The 18,930-nt window shown below is 33.4% G+C and overlaps 1 protein-coding gene across 2 annotated transcripts in view; it reads left to right on the top strand.

Moving 5' to 3' along the window:
* CAPZA2 (capping actin protein of muscle Z-line subunit alpha 2) overlaps positions 1–18,930 on the top strand; it is a 53,871-nt gene that overhangs the window by 11,890 nt on the left and 23,051 nt on the right. For both annotated transcript variants that reach the window (XM_074193853.1, XM_074193852.1), the window contains exon 2: positions 18,597–18,660. In XM_074193853.1, coding sequence (XP_074049954.1) covers positions 18,597–18,660 — 64 coding nt within the window. The remainder of the gene's footprint in view (positions 1–18,596; positions 18,661–18,930) is intronic.

Below are 18,930 nucleotides of genomic sequence, written 5' to 3'. Positions count from 1 at the left end.
TCACTGTATTTAGAAGAAAAATTTGATTCTCTGAATTCTTGTCTATGGTACTTTATATTTCAACTTCAACCAACATTTATTTAAATGTCTGCTGTGTGCAGTGCTCTGGAGATATGTATACCTGAAGAAAGGAATTCTGAACTATATACACCTGTGGGACATAGAATATTTTACGATTCATTATAATATTGCTGTTGCCTTTTATTGTCCTTATTTATGTCTGTAATTTATCTTCCCTGCTAGTTTATAAACTCCTTGAGGGCATGAAGTGACTATTGAGCTTTCTGTTCCATACAGTACTTTTTATATAGATAACCAAATTATTTTTGAGTTAAGAATTTATATTTGAAATAAAATGATAACACAATAGATGGGGCCTGTGAAAAAGTTGTGCTATGTGACCAGCTTTTGGGTGAGAGTAGGGAATAGAAAGAATTCATCTATTTTTCCTAAATTGTTTCATAACCAAAAGAACCTCATATATAGTCAAATGGAAGTGCCTCATGCTCTTTGAGGTACAGATGGAAATGCTGGTTATAGTCCAATCACCAACACATTTTCTGTTGCTATGAAGTCATTCACATCACTACAAACTATTCTTTGAATACTTATGAGTATTTCAACTAGACTTTATATATCATAGGAAAGAATCTGAATCTTTTCAAATATCTTAATCTTTATTTTTAGTAAAAATATTTTTTATAATACAGATGAAAAAGCAAGGTACTGGGGCAGCTAGGTGGCACAGTGGATAGAGTGCTGGCCCTGGAGTCAGGAGGACCTGAGTTCAAATTTGGCCTCAGACACTTCATAATTACCTAGCTGTGTGATCTTGGGCAAATCACTTAACTCCATTGCCTTGCAAAAACCAAAAAACAACCCCCAAAAAAAGGCACTTTGGTTTTATCAGTAGATTATATTTTTCACAAGTACATGAATAGATTTTTTTTTTTTTAGGTTTTTGTGTGGCTTGCCCAAGGCCACACAGCTAGGTAATTATGAAGTGTCTGAGACTGGATTTGAACCCAGGTACTACTGACTCCAAGTCGGTGCTTTATCCACTACGCCACCTAGCCGCCCCACATGAATAGATTTTTGAAGACCATTTATTACTAAATGAAATGAAATTTTTTCTATTACTTGATGATAAAAAATAATTTATAGCTAAGACTTGCAAAGTGCTGTCCTCTTGCACTATGTTTTAGATAATGCATGCATAAGTGACTTGCACAGTATCACACAGCTAGGAAGGTCTGAGGTGAGATTTGAACTCCAGAAGAAAAGTCTTTTAACTCCAGACCCTACACCCTATCCACTGTACCTAGCTGCTATTTTTACATCTATAGAAATGATAAATTTATAGGGAAAAAATGATGGTACTGATTTTAGGTGCATGCTTAAGCCCTGTATTTATTTGTTTGTTTTAAATTTCTTTTCGAATTTTACAATTTTTCCACTAATTTCACTCCCCCCCCACTCCCCACTGAAGGCAGTCCGTTATTCTTTACATTGTTTCCATGGTATACATTGATCTAAGTTGAATGTGATGATTGAGAAATCATATCCTTAAGGGGGGGAAAATAAGAAATAGCAAAATTACATAGTAAAATAATGTGGTTTGTTTTTTTTTTTTAAATTAAAGGTAATAGTCTTTGGTCTTTGTTCAAACTCCACAATTCTTTCTCTGTATACAGATGGTATTCTCCCTCACTGATATCCCAAAATTGTGCCTGATTGTTGCCCTGATAGAATGAGCAAAGCCATTAAGATTGATCATCACCCCCATGTTGCTGTTAGGGTGTACAGTGTTTTTCTGGTTCTGCTAATCTCACTCAACATCAGTTCATGCAAATCCTTCCAGGCTTCCCTGAATACCCATCCCTCCTGATTTCTAATAGAACAGTAGTGTTCCATAACATACATATACCACAGTTTGTTCAGCCATTCCCCAACTGATGGATATTCACTGAATTTCCAATTCTTTGCCACCACAAACAAAGCCTTGTATTTATTAAGCCTAGATATAAATACACCATAATTACTACTCAATGCAGTTAATGTTAGTGATGGCATATTTACAAAGAAAATCCTGATGTGAAGGAAGATTTTACCACTGTAATATCTACCTTATGATCTAGGAATTTGTGACATTTATAAAGAGTTTTAAATTGTAATCCCTCTGATACATTGATAAACATGGGGTATAATAATAATAACATTAGACTTAAAGACTGATTTTTATGAGTATAGTCACCTTCCTTTCATATATTCTTTGAGAACCTACTGTGTGCAGCATAGTGGACTTGACCTTTGGGAAATATGAAGTTTAGAGGCACATCCTTTCTTTAATATGTCATCTCTATCCTAGTTCTTTCTCTGCTATCTTCAAACATGTAAAAAACTCTTGACCTTGCCATTCTTCCAAGCTGGCTTTCTGTGTACCCTCCTTTTCATGGTCAAGTGCTTTCATCACCATCCTCTCACTTGCTGAAATCTGATTCTTCTGTGCAATCTAAGGAAAATACAGCTCCTCCTGTGTTACCAGAAGACCCCCTGGGGCTATTAAATCTAGCAATCTCTTTTCAGGCTTTATTCTTCTGGACTGTTCTGCCTCATGTGAAACCATCTTTTGTGGACACAGGAATTCCACTTGTCCTTTGCTCTTCAAGCCATATCTTCAATTCCCTCTCTAAATCAGACCATTTGGCTGACTTGCCTCTCTTGGCTTTCTTCTGCAGGATATTTTCAGTAGGGTTTCTTCTTCCTATAATGAGTCTCAGATTGTTTTCTCAGTTGGAGGAGGACCAAACTGATGTTTAGCAGCACGATTTCCATTTACTTTTGCAAACTGGATCACTTTGAACTTGAATTCAGGACTGTACAAAAATTTTTCTGAACCCTATGGCAAAATGTAACCTAATATACTGGTAACAAATGAGAAATAATGAACACAAAGACAACAAGCATGAAAAAGTGGGAAATGCAAATAAAAAATATACAACAATGAGTGCAAAAAAGAAAGAAATGCAAGTAGAAAATCTACAACCACTTTATAATATGGTCCCAGTAAATTTTTCGGGGGGGGGGGGGGAGTATCTTATACGTGGGGAAATATGACATGTCCTTGGTCCTTTTTTTTTTAAACCAAATAATACCTCTTGCAAAGAACAATTGTCAAAGATCTCCTTTGCTTCATCATGACATGGAGGTAACCTGGGATTCTTCAAAACAAACTGAATGATCTTTACAAAATGAAAAGATTTTATTATAGCCTGCAGCCAAACTTTAAGCCTATAAGAATTTCAGCTGTTCATTAAAACTATTTTAACTAAAACTATAGAGAGATCATGATGATTATAGGGGAAGGTTTTTATTCATAAATTTATAGACTCTTGTAGTTAAGAGCTCCTTTAGCCTTACACTCACCAATCAATAATTATTTGTTAAATGTCTAGAATGTACTAGGCACCATAATAAATATTGGGCATTAAAAAGTCTCTGCTCTTAATCTGCTTACAGTCTAATGTTACAACATGCAAGTTAACTATATACAAAATAAATTTGAAATAATTAATAGAAGAAAGGCTGCTGAATAAAGAAGAATCAGGGAAAGCTACCTGTAGAATATAGATTTTAATTGAACCAGATGGCAGACATGAGAAGATAGAACATTCCAAGCATGGGCAAAAGAGACAATGAAAATTCATGGCATCAGGAAATGAACTGTTGTTTGAGGAACTATAAAAAATCCAGTGTTAATACATTGAAAAGTTAGGAAAGAGGTGTAAATTATAAGAAGAATGCAAAGGAAGGCAGTTAATGAAGAGCTTTGAACTTCAGAGAAAAGATTTTAGAGTTGATTCTGGAGGTTTTAGGGAGCTGCTGGAGTTCTTTGAATCTCACTAGAAGCATGAACTTTGTCCTTCCCCAGTGAATACTTAACCTAACTTATACTTCAAGACCTCCAGTAATCAATCTTCAAAACCTCCTAGAACAACCATTTCATTTTTGGATAGTTCTGATTGAATTTTTTTCCCCCTTATTATGGAATCAAATTCTAAACTATTGATGTAGAAACACATATTTAACCTCAAAATATCCTCTGAAGACATTTTAACTACCCTACTCATTGTTCTTAATTAGGTAGAAAAAGAGGTATGATGGATATAGATATAGATAGATAGCATATCCCATAACATCCTGTGTTATCAAAGTAAAGATTTGAGAAAATTTCAGGGAAACAAATTGGACCCTACATTCACTCTGGGAAGGAAAAACAGACTGAGAAACTATATGGAAATATTGGTGTTAGAATTGAAATTAAGAGAATTTGCATTATTGACCATTGTTGCTTTATTCAAAAATATTTTATTAAACAAAAATATTTATTAAAAAAGTTATGGATTTAGGTATCACAATCCTTAAAAGATCAACTTGAAAGTCTCATTTATATGATTATTTCATGAAATGATCCATTGGAGTTAGATTTTTAAGAGTTTTGACTCTTAAGAGTTTTGACTCAAGTCTTATAAAGTACAAGATCAACAATGTGAGATGAATAATGCTGTTTTCACCAATTTTATTATCAGTGTATATTTGAGTAAGGGGATTGTGAAAATATGTAAGGAGTGTGAATTGAGAGGAGTTTTTGCTGCTCGGGGAAACCCTCAGGAAACACTACTGGTTTATAGAAATTGGTTCCATTTCCTGTATATTTGAGGTGTAGGTATAGGTAGGAGTGAATTAATATTGATATTTTAACTTTTGGAATTTGCATTGAGAGAGAAGGGGGGGTTGTATTTCAGGGTAGTATATTTGAACATTAACATTTTTTGGTCAATTTGAACTTTGTCACTTTGTAAAAAAGTGTTGCAGAAGGGAAGAAAATTAATTTGTACTTCTAAAGTCAGAAGTAATTTTGATACTTAATAGGAAAATGATTTGTATCTTTTTGAAACACAAAAAACTTGTATTTGAGAGCAGCTTCAATTAATTTACATAAGATCATTTGGATTAGATCATTTTTGGTAGTAAAATTCAGTAGTAGATTGTAAAAATTAGGGTTTTTTAAAATGGTTTTTATAAATATGTAGTTGGAAGAAGTGATCTTAGGCTTAAAAGCTAATTTATTGGGCAGCTAGGTGGCACAGTGGATAGAGCACTGGCCCTGAAGTCAGGAATACCTGAGTGACACTCAGACACTTAGCTGTGTAGCCTTGGGCAAGCCACTTAACCCCATTGCCTTACAAAAACTTAAAAAGGGGAGGGGGTGCAACTAGGTGGCGTAGTGGATAGAGCACCTGGCCCTGGAGTCAGGAGTACCTGAGTTCAAATCCGGCCTCAGACACCAAATAATTACCTACCTGTGTGGCCTTGGGCAAGCCACTTAACCCCATTGCCTTGAAAAACTAAAAAAAAAAAAAAAATAATAATAATAATAATAATAACAAACTTAAAAAAAGATAAATGACAAGCTATCACAATTTTCAAGGTCATTAGAGGACTAATATAGAATCATATACTTTTACATTTCAGTGAATCTCAGCCTGACTAAGTCCTCTCATCTGATGGTTATTGCCCTTGTCTTCCATAATCGTCTTGAACTCAGTGGGGTACCTAACCCCAAGTATAGCTCTTTTTTTTTTTTTTTTTTTCACTCTGTCTTGCCCTTGTCATCTCTTACTCTGTGATCAGCACACTCCTTTCTGGTCATATACATCCTAGATAAAGTCTTTTAAATTTCTGATTTACAAATTGTTAAAACCAACATGAGTTTTTTGCATTGAACTTAAGTGATTATAGTTTTGATTCTTCAAAGATTCTTATATACCACCCCTTTCTGACCTTTCTATTCTTTTGATATATCATCTCCAGTGGTTCTGGTTAGTAAATTTGGAGTCATCAATTCCCCACTTTCTTCACCTGACATATCCAATTAGTTGCAAAGTCTTAGCAGCTTTACCTCTATTTTTCTTATCCATTGTTTTCTATTCATTCATAGGGGGAGCACCCTGTTTCAGGTCCCTCATCCCCACCCTTTTTTTGGTAAGACAGTGAATGGGGTTAAGTGATTTGCTCAAGGTCACACAGCTAGGTAATTATTAAGAGTCTGAGGTCGGATTTGAACTCTGGATTTGAACTCAAGTACTCCTGACTCCAGGACAGGTGCTCTATCCACTGTGCCACCTAGCTGCTGCCTCCTCATCCCCTTTTAACTTGTTATTCAGTTTTGTCACTCTTCATGACCATGCAGAAAGGGTTTTCTTGACAGTTATTAGAGTGGTTTTTGTCATTTCCTATTCCATTTGATTAAGGTAAACATAGGTGAAATGACTTGCTCAGGTTCACACAGTGAGTGTCTGAGTTCCAATTTGACTGACTCCTGGTCCAGCCTTCTATTCCCTGAGTCAACTCCCTCCCCTCTTAACTGAGTTGTTGGAATAGTATTCCAAATGGTTTTTCTACCCTCAAATCTCTCTTTGCATTGCATCTTCAATAAAGTTGCCAAAGTGATATTCCTAAAACATAATGGGTCTTTTCTAGTCACTCTGTTACTCTTAATCCTTAATACCTCTAGTCTCACATAAAATTCTTTGGTGTGGCATTTAAAACCTAGCCTTATTATATATTAGTCTTCATTAGGTCAGTCCAGCCAATTGGCTCTTCTGTTAGTCACATGGAACATTCTCCTGACTGATTCCTGGAATGCATGCACCCTCCTCATTTATGCCTCTTAGAAATGGTACTGCCTATATAAGCCATTCCCATTCTTTACAGATAGAAATGCATCCTCGTGCACTTGTACTTATTTTTGTATATTTTCTATATTTGTAGAGGCATATTTTATTTGGTGAGTTCACCAACCCCCCCCCCCCATGGATTCGACTATCCAGCTCTTATCAAGTGATTCTCAGATTTATTTGCCTATCCTATCCTCTCTTCTGACTTTATTTTTGTATCCCCAACTTGTCTGTTAGACATATCAAATTGGATTATCTGATTGACATGACAAATGAAGTGTCCCAAACTAAATTAACTTAATCTTCCCCCCAAAAAAGTTCCTGTCTTCCTAATTTTCCTACTGTTGTGCCTTCTCAATCACTCAGGCTGGCAATCTAGGTTTCATCCTGCCATCCTTATTCTCATCCTGCCTTCTCTACTCTCAATTCCTCTCATTTCTACCTTCATATGTACAACCCTTTCTTTCCTCTAATACTATCATCAATCCAGTGTAGCTCCTCGTTACCTCATACCTAGGCTGTTGAAGTTGTCTGATGGTTTTTTTGTCTTTATATCCCACAGCTTAACATAGTGGCTGTAAGCAGTTAATAAATTTTTGTTGACTTGATTTGTCTGTATATACATTTATGTGTACGTGTTGTGTCCTTGTATAGAATATGAAGGCCTTAAACTCAGGAACTTGTTCTTCTGTGATCTTTTTAGCCCCAGCACCTAACCTAGACTATGGGTACATAGCCTGACTTATTGGTGTACCATCAGCAGAAAAGTATTGGTTTTTTAAAAATTAGGATATTGCAGCTTGAAGTCATTGAAATGATCGTGCAGTTCTCTGTAATTGCTCTCCTACAAGGCCTAGTTCATCATCCATCTACAGTGCCCATCCAGGATATAGGTGCTTTTAGGATTAACTCCAAGGGTTACCCATTCATTTATTAAGAATTCATCTACTTGTTTTTTTCTGTTAGGCTAATCTCTTTAGATTGACTGTGGATCTTTATTGAGGCAACCCATGTGATCTACTATATTGTACAATGATAATAGAAGTTCATAATCCTGAGCCTAAAGGATATATAGTATCCAGAAATACATCCTGAGTCATCAAAGGAAGATTTAATTTTAATTTAACAATGTGTACCATTAATTATTGTAATTTTTAATTAAAATAGTCATTTAAAGGGATTCTTGTAGAATGGCACTGTGACATGGTGGGAAGATCATTTAATTTTTAAGAGTCAGAAGAGACCTACATTCAAATGCTACCTCTGATTTTTACTAGCTCTGTGACTCTGGGCGAGTCGCTTAAGTTCTCTGAATTTTCTCACCTGAAAAATGAGGACCATAACTGTAGTATATACTTAGTACATCACAGGATTGTTGTAAGCACCAAATGATATTTTAGAAATTTTTTAGTGCTGCAGAAATATTAGCTTTTAAACAAAACAGCTCACCTAATATACATGTTCCCTTGATTTACACATTTAAATGTTTTTTTTGTTGTTGTTGTTTTAGGTTTTTTGCAAGGCAAATGGAGTTAAGTGGCTTGCCCAAGGCCACACAGCTAGGTAATGATTAAGTGTCTGAGACCGGATTTGAACCCAGGTACTCCTGACTCCAGGGCTGGTGCTTTATCCACTACACCACCTAGCTGCCCCTATACATTTAAATGTTAGAAAAATTAATGGTTGTATATAAAATGAAAATTTATTTGTTAACCCTTTTCCATTGACTTTATAAATATGAAAATATAAAAATAATTTATAAGAAATACAACCTCATAAAAATGGCAGTAAACATTTTTAAAAATTATACCTGAGATATATGTTCTAATAGAACAATAATAGAGCTAATGGTTCTTTAATAGAGCACTCAGACTAAATTGCAAACAAACAAAATAACACAGGATCGAGATGATAATCTTATACATAGGAATTAGCTGCATATTAAAAGAAAGGTTAGATATAGGAAATTCATTTTTTTTACCCAAAAATGCCAGCAAACAATCCATTGGTAGAATTTGGCCTAAATTGGTTTTTCCATCTGAATTTCTTCTTAATAATTGGTCATCATATTGGCAAATCATATTATGATCCAAGCCTTGTTTTCTGGTGATATTTACATCTATATTATATCCATATTTATATCTATAATTTCTCTTAACTTAGTTTCTTGTTATTCATATGATTGTTTTCTTATTCATTTGGGGGAGTTTTGTTCTAATTTATTTGCACAAAATCTGTCTACCTTTTTTACATTTTTCCTTTCATTTTGGATTGTCATCCTTTTTCCTTTGGATGACAGAGGAGCTATCCTATCGATTTTTTTTTCCTGGTTGGCTTTTTTTTAACCTATTTTAAAAAACCTTCCCTTATAGCACCCAGTGTCATTTTCTCAACTACACATTTATCAGAATTTATACCATAAATAGATAGGATACTTGAAGGAAAGTATTTTGTCTTTATATCCCATCCCTGGTAATTATGAAGTGCTTAATAAAAACTTGAATTGAAGGAATCCTTATTATCACTTCTTTTACCAGACTAAACTAGATGTCTATCAAAACAAATAAACAAAAAATTAATTAAGCAGAATAAGAAAGAGAGGAAACTGATATTGTTTGCCCCATGAACCTTTTCCCAAATAGTTATTTTTTCTTCTCACCTTCTCTCCTTTCCCAAAATTCCAGAAAGCACTAGACCATTCGTCAGACTATACCAGCTGGTACAGTGAATAGAACCTCAAATGAAGTTAATAAGCATACCCACCTCAAAGTGTTATTCTGAAGATAAAATGAAAACCTCTCTGAATTTGGCCTTAAAATAATAATAATTAAATTGAATTATTCATATATATATATATATATATATATATATATATATATATAACCTCCAGAGTTTCTCCTAATAGGTACAAATATTAACATATAAGAAGTTGGCCTCAAAGAAGAACAAAATAAAATTAGATTAGCATACCTGTTTATTAATATTTCTCTAAGCTTGGGGCATCTAGGTGATACAGTGGATAGAACACCAGCCCTGGAGTCAGGAGGATCTGTGTGTGTATGTATGTGTGTATATATATATATATATATATATATATATATATATATATATATATATATATATATATATATATATGTATATGTATATGTACATATATATATATACACACACACAGTCATGCTAAATGTATTTCCATATCAATCAAGTTGTGTTAGAAGAGTCAGAACAAAATGGAAAAACCACAAGAAAGAAAAAACAAAAATATAAGTTATTTATTGAAAGGTGTTATAAAATTCACTACATCTCAAGAGAGCATAGGACTTCTTATACTTTGACAACTGAGTGGTTACTGAAGGCCAAGACAGTCTTGAGAGTACTGCTTATGTCAGCAAGGAATCAGGATAATAATTAAAATGTTGGGCCATGTGAACCAGACATCCCAAAGTTCAAGACACAGTTGCCATATTCTGCCTTTCTCTTCCCTGGACTTCTCCAGTTTCCTTCATGAGAGTTTCCCTATCCTTTACAGATCCTCCACCTCAGATTCTTCATTTAGCAAATTCATAGTCATCTGAGTTATATTATTTCAAGAAAAGAGAAGACAAATGTCAGAATTCATGTTCATACTATGACTGGCTGTAAAGTTGGGAAGTGAATCTTAGTGGATCTAAAGGAGCCTTGGAACCTTTCTCTAGAAATTTAAGAAAACTAATTTGCTGTAAAGTATATTCCATATCTTTTGTTTAGTAGTAAAATACTCTAAAAACTTGCAACAATTTTTTTTAAAATTAATCTAGAAAATAGAGAAATTAATTTTGAATTTTAAAGTTATTATTTTTTAAAAAATTAGTAACTACAGTCAGTTCTTTGGATCTACTTAAAAAAGAGAGAATAGTTGAATCATTTGACTGATGAACAGTCTTTCTGTCTTAAGCTTCTTTGGTTGTTTGATAAGACCTATGGAGTCAGAATAATTTCTAAAAAATTCTTAATTGAATAAAATATTAAATTCCACCTACAGTCAGTGAAAATAAAGATGCAATTTTTTCCCCATCCAAGTTCAAGGAACTCTTGAAAATATCCCTGGGCCTCTTTGGGTATGACTGAACCTTAAGTTAAGAACCCTTTGCCAAGAAGGGCATAGGAGGGGTGGTTAGGTGGCACAGTGGATAGAGCACTGGCCCTGGAGTCAGTAGTACCTGAGTTCAAATCCGGCCTCAGACACTTATAATTACCTAGCTGTGTGGCCTTGGGCAAGCCACTTAACCCCATTTGCCTTGCAAAAACTAAAAAAAGAAAAAAAGAAGGGCATAGGAATTTTACTCTAAGGGCTCTTAAAAGTCTCAGTATATCTCATGGTACCAAAGAAAAAAGTCTTAACACACTGTTACTGAATCACTTTTAAAAGTGTGTTTATAGATTTTTATATATTCAAATTCATTCTTAACTATAGTACATATATGTGTGTACTCATTTCTTATATTAATAGATGATATCTTGCTATTGTGGTAGAAATAAACCTGCAGGAGAAGGAAAAAATGAGGAAGAGGAAGAAAAAAAGTGAGTGAAAAAGAAGAAGCAATCAGGAGAGGAGAGGTCCATTGAAAGTAGAAAGGAAGAAAAGAGAAGACTAGGAAAGAATATGGAGAAAATACATGGGTAGGTGAGTGAGAGAGTGGATGTCCTTATGGTAGGTGTGTTCTATAGGTAAGAATGGGTGATAAATACAGTAACTAATAATAGTTTAATATTGTATTGTTATCATTCTTGATCCTCCTCACCCTTACCAGCTAGTGTAAACTTCACCATCTCAGTTTTAAAGATGATTTACTTGGATCAATAAATGATTTGTACTTCTAAACTCATACTCTTTCTACTACACCACAGTTGCCAAGGCACAAAATACATATATATACATATATGTATTTATATATGATTATATATATCTGTGTATATGTATACGTATGTGTGTCCAAGTTGTAGTTGTCTTTAATTGTCCTTCAGAAATTTGCTGTGTAGAATGTTGAACAATATAAGCACTCCTGTGTTTTTATTATGTCTCAAATATTTAACTGTTAAAAGTTGTGATATCAAATAATGTTCTTGTGAATTTATTCTTTAACCTAATATTTGTCACTTCATGATAAAATACTTTTAAAAACTCATGAAATCTAAATATTTTTTCTCATTTTGTCAGAAAATTCCACAGGTTTATTTTTTTTTAAAATCTTCTGTTGTTATGACTGTAAGTTGTTCCACAACTATATTAGGCTTTTTAACTTTTCCCAGCAGCTGTTTTTTGAAGAATATTTTTATTAATTAGGTAATTGAAAAATTAGAAGCTATTCTTATTTTTGTAGTTATATAATAGAAGTAAGTAAACACTCTAGAATGAAAAGATAAAGATGCATGATAAATTCAAATACTTATGTTTTAAAATCTTAATTTTCCACAATTAGATTGTTTCAGAAATTGAAAATCAGTCACAAAATGAATTCATGATATGCATTTTAAATTGCAAGTTTCAGTATACCCTGTTTCATTCTCTCTGAACCCTTGATTCTGAACTTTATAATTAATTAAGCCAGTGATTAGAATCTTCTTTTTCCTTAGAGGATCAGAAGTCTCTCTAAGGAGTTTCCATCAGGTTGCAAAGTATTAGAAACAGGAAATTGTATGTGATTTTTTAAAAAAAAATCTATTTGTTCTGTATTGTATATAAACAGGAAACAAACAAAAGTTGCAATTCACATTTGCCACAGTTAAAAATCTAAAGAACCCAGTTATTTAAATGATTTTTTTCTTTGTTCATCTTTAAATAAACCAGTCTAATTGAGTTTTTGAGTACCTCTTTAATGTCAAAATTTCAAAGCTCCCCTATATACTTGTTGTCTATTGAATGATGAACTCAACGAAGAAAAAATTTTCCATGCAAACCACTGGGCTACACTTGCATTCTAATGGAGAGGGAGAGGGATGGAGGTAAGCAGGAAAGTGGGGTGACCAGGGAAGAACACTTTGTTTGGGAACTACTAAGCTAAGTGGTTCAAATAGGTTTGTTGAATAAGTATCTGTTGTGATCAAAGCTGTGTTTTTAATGGCAGGTAAAAATGTTAATTCATATTAGGGCTTTTAAATTACATAAGACTCTAAGGGAAATAATTTTACTGTATTTTGTGGAGCTGAATTGCATCAGTGGTAAGGGGGGGCAGTGTTGATCTATAAAATTCGAGAAAAATCAGAGTTCTTGTAATCAGCTGGTCTGATGATTTAGCCTTAGCATGATGAATTTAAATTTTGAAAAGTTCATGAAAGTTGACTAAATTACAGAGATTGTGCCTGCATTGATAGAAGTGGGTACTGGCACCAATTAAAAATCACAGTTCTTGAAGTACTCAAATTTGTTTATAGAGAAGGATAAAAAAGCTGTTCTGAAGGTTACCCACCTTATGACCTTTGGGGTACAAAGAATATTCAATGACAACAGCATGTGTTACCTTAACCATCTTAGATGATTATTGAAATAAAGTGCTTAAAATGTTCTGAAATTGCTTTGTAATTATTTGCTTCATTTTTCCTTTCTTCTTTTTTTAGAGGAAAATTATTTTGTTTTAGTTCTTTAGCCCAGTTGTAATTTAAAAGGTATATAAAATATATATCAGATTTTCTTTTTCTTGGTTCAAAACAAAATAATTGTGCAGTTATGACCATGTTTTGGGAAGCTAGTAAAGATGTAATAGTGAGACAATATAAATCCCACTGTTATTCAAAGTATCAAAAAAATTTCATTTTGCAATCATCAAAATGTTGGTAACTTATCACTCATGTAGAGGTATGAATAATTTTATCAGGTATGTTGAAATGATGTTTCACTGCTAGTTAAAAATATGTCAGAAGAGGTAGAATTGGAGAGAAGAACCTGATTCTCTTTTCCTTTCTAGGATAAATTATTGACAAACTTAGAGATTTTTGAAAGCAGTGACTTTGTAAAAACAAAAGGGATGGAAAATTAGAATTTCTTTTAAAAGTAAGTGTAGGAGAGTATTTATCAAATTATCATGCCATAATTTCACACCATCAGAATAAAATATAAACAATACAATTGTTTTTCCTGCCTTTACAATTTACTTTCAGAAGATATATTTTTAAATGAAGTTGAAATTAAAGAAAAAATTAGTTTATGGAGAATGGAAAGGGGCTTGAAGTTAGGATGACTTGGTTTAGGTTTTTGCCCCACAAAATATGACCCTTGTGACCTTGCACTAGTAATTTAACCTGACTCAGTCTCTGCCCTATATACTACTTACAATAAAACGGAGATAGCACTTGCTTCACAAGGTTGTGTAGGTGAAATAAGGAAATATGTAAAGTGCTAGCTGGCATGGATGACTACTGTTTTGTTATTGTTGTAACTGGGAGTTTTTAGAGAGAGGCTGGTTATGAAATCTTCCTTTTTCCCTGAATGACTTTTCAGAGAGATTTTTTTTTTTTAGGTTTTTGAAAGACAAATGGGGTTAAGTGGCTTGCCCAAGGCCACACAGCTAGGTAGTTCTTAAGTGTTTGAGGTTGGATTTGAACTCAGGTCCTCCTGACTCCAGGGCTGGTGCTCTATCCACTGCGCCACCTAGCCACCCCAACAGAGATTTCTAATAATTAAAATGTAGGAAGTGGCTTAAGCACTTGTCAAGATACAAATAAAGAGGAAGCTAAATGGTACAATGGATAGTGGTCTTGGACTTCAAGTCTGGAAGACCTTAAATTCTGCTTGAGACAGGAGCCTCTTCCTGACACTGAGCAAATCTCTTTGCCTTTCTCAGTCTCAGTTCCCTTATCTGCAAAATGAGGATGATAATAATAGAATTATTTTGAGGTTCAAGTGAAGCCACATGTGTAAAGTATTTTGCAAAACTTAGTCTTTGTAAATGCTAGTTTATTTGTAAGTGAAGGTAAAGTGCTTTATCTTTTTAAGATGTGATTGTGATTATGGAACACGTTTTGATTACTGTATTAACATCAACAAAAGCTCCTAAGCATAATCATTTTGTTCATAGAAAGAATTCTTTTTTTTTGTTTGTTTGTTTTGTTCAGGACAGTTTTTGTAAACCAGAAATATTAGACTTTTTAACAGAACTACTTTATTTTTTTTCCTTAGGTTGTTGGGTTTTTTTTTTTTTTTTTTTTGCAAGGCAGTGGGATTAAGTGGCTTGCCCAAGGCCATACAGCTAGGTAATTATTCCACCTAGCCATCCCCAGAACTACTTTCTAACATTTTTTAGTGTCTTTGAGGATAGATACATTTTCTTATAATTAAAGGATCTAACTTTATCTCCAGATTGATTTGCAGTAAATCAACCAACAAAAAGGTAACACCTCATTATCTTCATATATAATGTGCATAAAAGAAGTTTATCAAGTCATTTGATTTTTATCAGAATTAACAATGATGGACTTGATTATATAACAAGATGGTGAACTTTTGCCTACAGTAGAGGTTTCTCTGGTCAGGTCTGATCTTACTTAGTTTATGTAGTAACATCGAATTTGTATTATAAAAATTGGAGTTATTTAGGAGAAAATTTACATTTTTTCAATGTTGTGGCTAATTCCCAGTAATAAAACATTATTTAGCAATTTAAACCTAATAGTTTAAATAAGAATATTAAGATTCTCATGTAGTACCTATTTTTAATTTCTTTTCCTCAATTAAAATCAAAGTTTTATTTTTTTTATCTTTCTAACCATGCCTTATTCATTGTTAGCTTTTCACAAGTGTCAAATGCCAATTACCTAAGGTATTACTTAGTTTCAACCCTTGTCCCACCCCCCCCACCTCCAACATTTGTAGACTACTGTAGAAACCTAGAAAAACAACAAATTATTTTTTTCCTCACCAAAAAGACGACTGTTAGTAAGGACAAAAGTTTAATTAATATATTGGACACCTGAAATAATCTGATACTTTAGAAATATATCTTTCAATAAGCTTCAATCCTCAGGAATAGATAAGAGTAATGACAGAAGCTGCAGAAAATCATTCTTTTACTTGGATCTCCTTCCCTTCCCACTCTTTTTACTTGTTATAACTACTTATAACTGTCCTATGAAGGCTACATGAAATGTAATTTCTGCAAATCTCTTGTAACTTGTAGATTGCCTGTTTGGGTAGAGGGCCCGGCTTCTATTTATTACAGAGTAACTTTGAGACTTGTAGAAAGTTCTTACGTTTTTTTTCTCTCCTGCTTGAGACATTACAGAGCCCTCACAAATCAGTAACCACTGATTTGGATTGATCTATTGGATTTCTAGAGAATTTTAATGCCTGATCTATTTGATCCAGGGATGTTTTGTGGTCTTAGCCTAACCTGCTAGGACTTTGCTTCATAAGACACTCCCTTTTAACTGAATGTATACTTTGGACCTTTAGAACAGACACATTAATGATAAGTGGGCTCTGTGTCTTACTCTTTTTCTAAAGTTCTGTTTTTTAAGACTAATTTTTTTACTCTGAACACCTTTCCTAACCTCTTACCCTTCTACTTTTCTAGTTTTCTTACATCTTAATGCCTGCCACATACTATACAACCCAGCAACAAAGTCCTTCCTTGTATAAGATACTCCTTGTCTCTTAGCTTCTATTCACCAACGGATTCTTCCTGTCTGGAATGTTTATTGATTCTTCCTGGCTTTCTGCAAATCTCAGCTAAAATCCTTTTATCTATCTATTTATTTATTTTTAATTTTACAATTTTTCTCCTAATCTCGCTTCCCTTCTCCCCCACACACAGAAGGCAGTCTGTTAGTCTACCTTGTTTCCATTCTATACATTGATCTCAGTTGAATGTGATGAGAGAGAAATCATCCTTAAGGAAGAAAAATAAAGTATAAGAGAGCAAAATTACATAACAAGATAAGTTTTTTTTAGTTGTTTTTTTTTTTTTTTTGCAAGGCAAACAGGGTTAAGTGGCTTGCCCAAGGCCACACAGCTAGGTAATTATTAAGTGTCTGAGACTGGATTTGAACCCAGGTACTCTTGACTCCAGGGCCGGTGCTTTATCCACTATGCCACCTAGCCACCCCTGTTTTTTTTTTTAATTAAAAGGTAACAGTCTTTGGTTTTTATTCAGACTCCACAATTCTTTGTCTGGATACAGATGGTATTCTCCATTGCAGATACCCCAAAATTGTGCCTGATGGTTGCACTGATGGAATGAACAAATCTATTAAAGTTGATCATCACCCCCCATGTTGCTGTTAGGGTGTACAGTGTTCTTCTGGTTCTGCTCATCTCACTCAGCATCAGTTCATGCAAATCCTTCCAGGCTTCCCTGAATTCCCATCCCTCCTGGTTTCTAATAGAACAAGTGTTCTATCACATACATGTGCCACAGTTTATTAAGCCATTCCCAATTGATGGACATTCACTCTATTTCTAATTCTTTGCCACCACAAATAGTGCTGCTATGAATATGTTTGTACAACTGATGTTAAAAATCTTTTTTTTAAGAAGCCTTTCCCAGCCTTCCTTAATGTAATGCCCTTCCTCCTTGGTTACCCCCAAATTATCCAGGGTACATTGTTTGTACGTGATTGTTGGTGTGTTATCTTCCTTATTAGATTTGTGAGCTCCTTGATGACAGGGATTGTTTTTGTCTTTCTTTGTATTCCCAAGGCTTATTATAACGTCTTTATAGTAGGCCCTTTATTAAGTGCTTGCTAATAATCAGAGTCCAAATTGCAAGGCTATAGATAATGGTCGACATTTCAAATGGGATTTAATTCTATTGCCTTAAATAAAATTTTTAAAAAAGGAATTGATGTTTGGCTGTTTTTAAAACTGAAAGTTTAGTGTTGATGTGATTTTTATGGTTCTTCATGCCTCCATTTTTGTTGGGAATAGAAATAATATCAACTTAAAATTCCAATAGCTTATCAAAGAGTATTTTACTTTAGTTATCATTGGGTTATTATATCTATTTTGTTGTCTATATTAGTTTACTTAGGCTATGCTTCTCATAATCTTGCTGTAAGAATTATTTCCACAAACATCCTACAAATGAACCTGAAAAGTCCATATATTAGGTTCTTACACTCACAGATACACCAATTTTAATTGTGTTAGATTACTAAAATTGCTCAGGTTAAAAAGAGACTTATAGATCAAAATATTTTAATAAATATGAAAAACTTTTAGATATATCAAGATAAATATTCTCTAAGCATTTCAAAGTTGGTGTTCCTTAATAGTTTAGATAATTTTTCTCTTTTAGTATTATGACTATGAAGGTTTGCCTTTAATTTGCTATTATTGAAAATAGCTATTATTTCTATTCTTTTCTGAATTATACTTCATTGTTTTGTATTACTGATATTCTTCCTATCATTTATTTTGTGACTTAAACTTCTCAGCTGCTGCTTTGGCATCATTTGTACCTTGCATATTTTGATGCCTTTTTATCCCCTCTTCCTGTTTAATTTTCTACTATTTTGTGACAGATTCCTTACTTAAAAACAGATTTGTTTCTTTCATATGTCTAAATAACATATATCTATTCATGAAAAGTTCACACTTCTTTGCGTTTTACTCAAAAGATTTTAAGAATGAATTTTGATTATTAGACAACTATTGGCATCCAGCTTCTAAATGGTATTTTTTTTATATTGAAGTTATATATTTTAATATTTATTATTCAAATGACAGTAAATTTGGAATGATTTTTTTTCTTCTTGCATTAGAATATCTTAATGGTATTTTCAAGAGAGCTTGAGATTTTAGGTTTTGCTGTTGGTATGCCTTGCTCCCTTTCAAAATAATTGTTTATTTTCATGTTCTATTTTTTTTGTTTGTTTCTATTTCAGGTGCGCATAGCAGCAAAATTCATCATCCATGCCCCCCCAGGAGAATTTAATGAAGTATTTAATGGTGAGTGTTTTAATTATTAACGTAGAAACTTAGTAACTTTAATTACTAACTTAGCATACAGTTTTTAAATTTAGAAAACCTGAATTCAAATCCCAACCTCACCTCATTTCTAGCTAAATTACTTCCATACTTCTAAACCTCTATCTTTATCTTTAAAATCAAGTTTTAAACAGTTTCTAAGGTTTCTTTGAGCACTGAGTAAGTCATGATTTTACCAGTGTATGGTTCCTAAATTGAACATAATGTAATTATATCCTCATTATTTTTGCT

Source organism: Macrotis lagotis, chromosome 7 (assembly GCF_037893015.1).
Source record: "Macrotis lagotis isolate mMagLag1 chromosome 7, bilby.v1.9.chrom.fasta, whole genome shotgun sequence".
Taxonomy (NCBI): domain Eukaryota; kingdom Metazoa; phylum Chordata; class Mammalia; order Peramelemorphia; family Peramelidae; genus Macrotis; species Macrotis lagotis.
The sequence above is the reverse complement of the archived record's forward strand: the minus strand, read 5'-3'. Positions and strand labels throughout refer to the sequence as shown.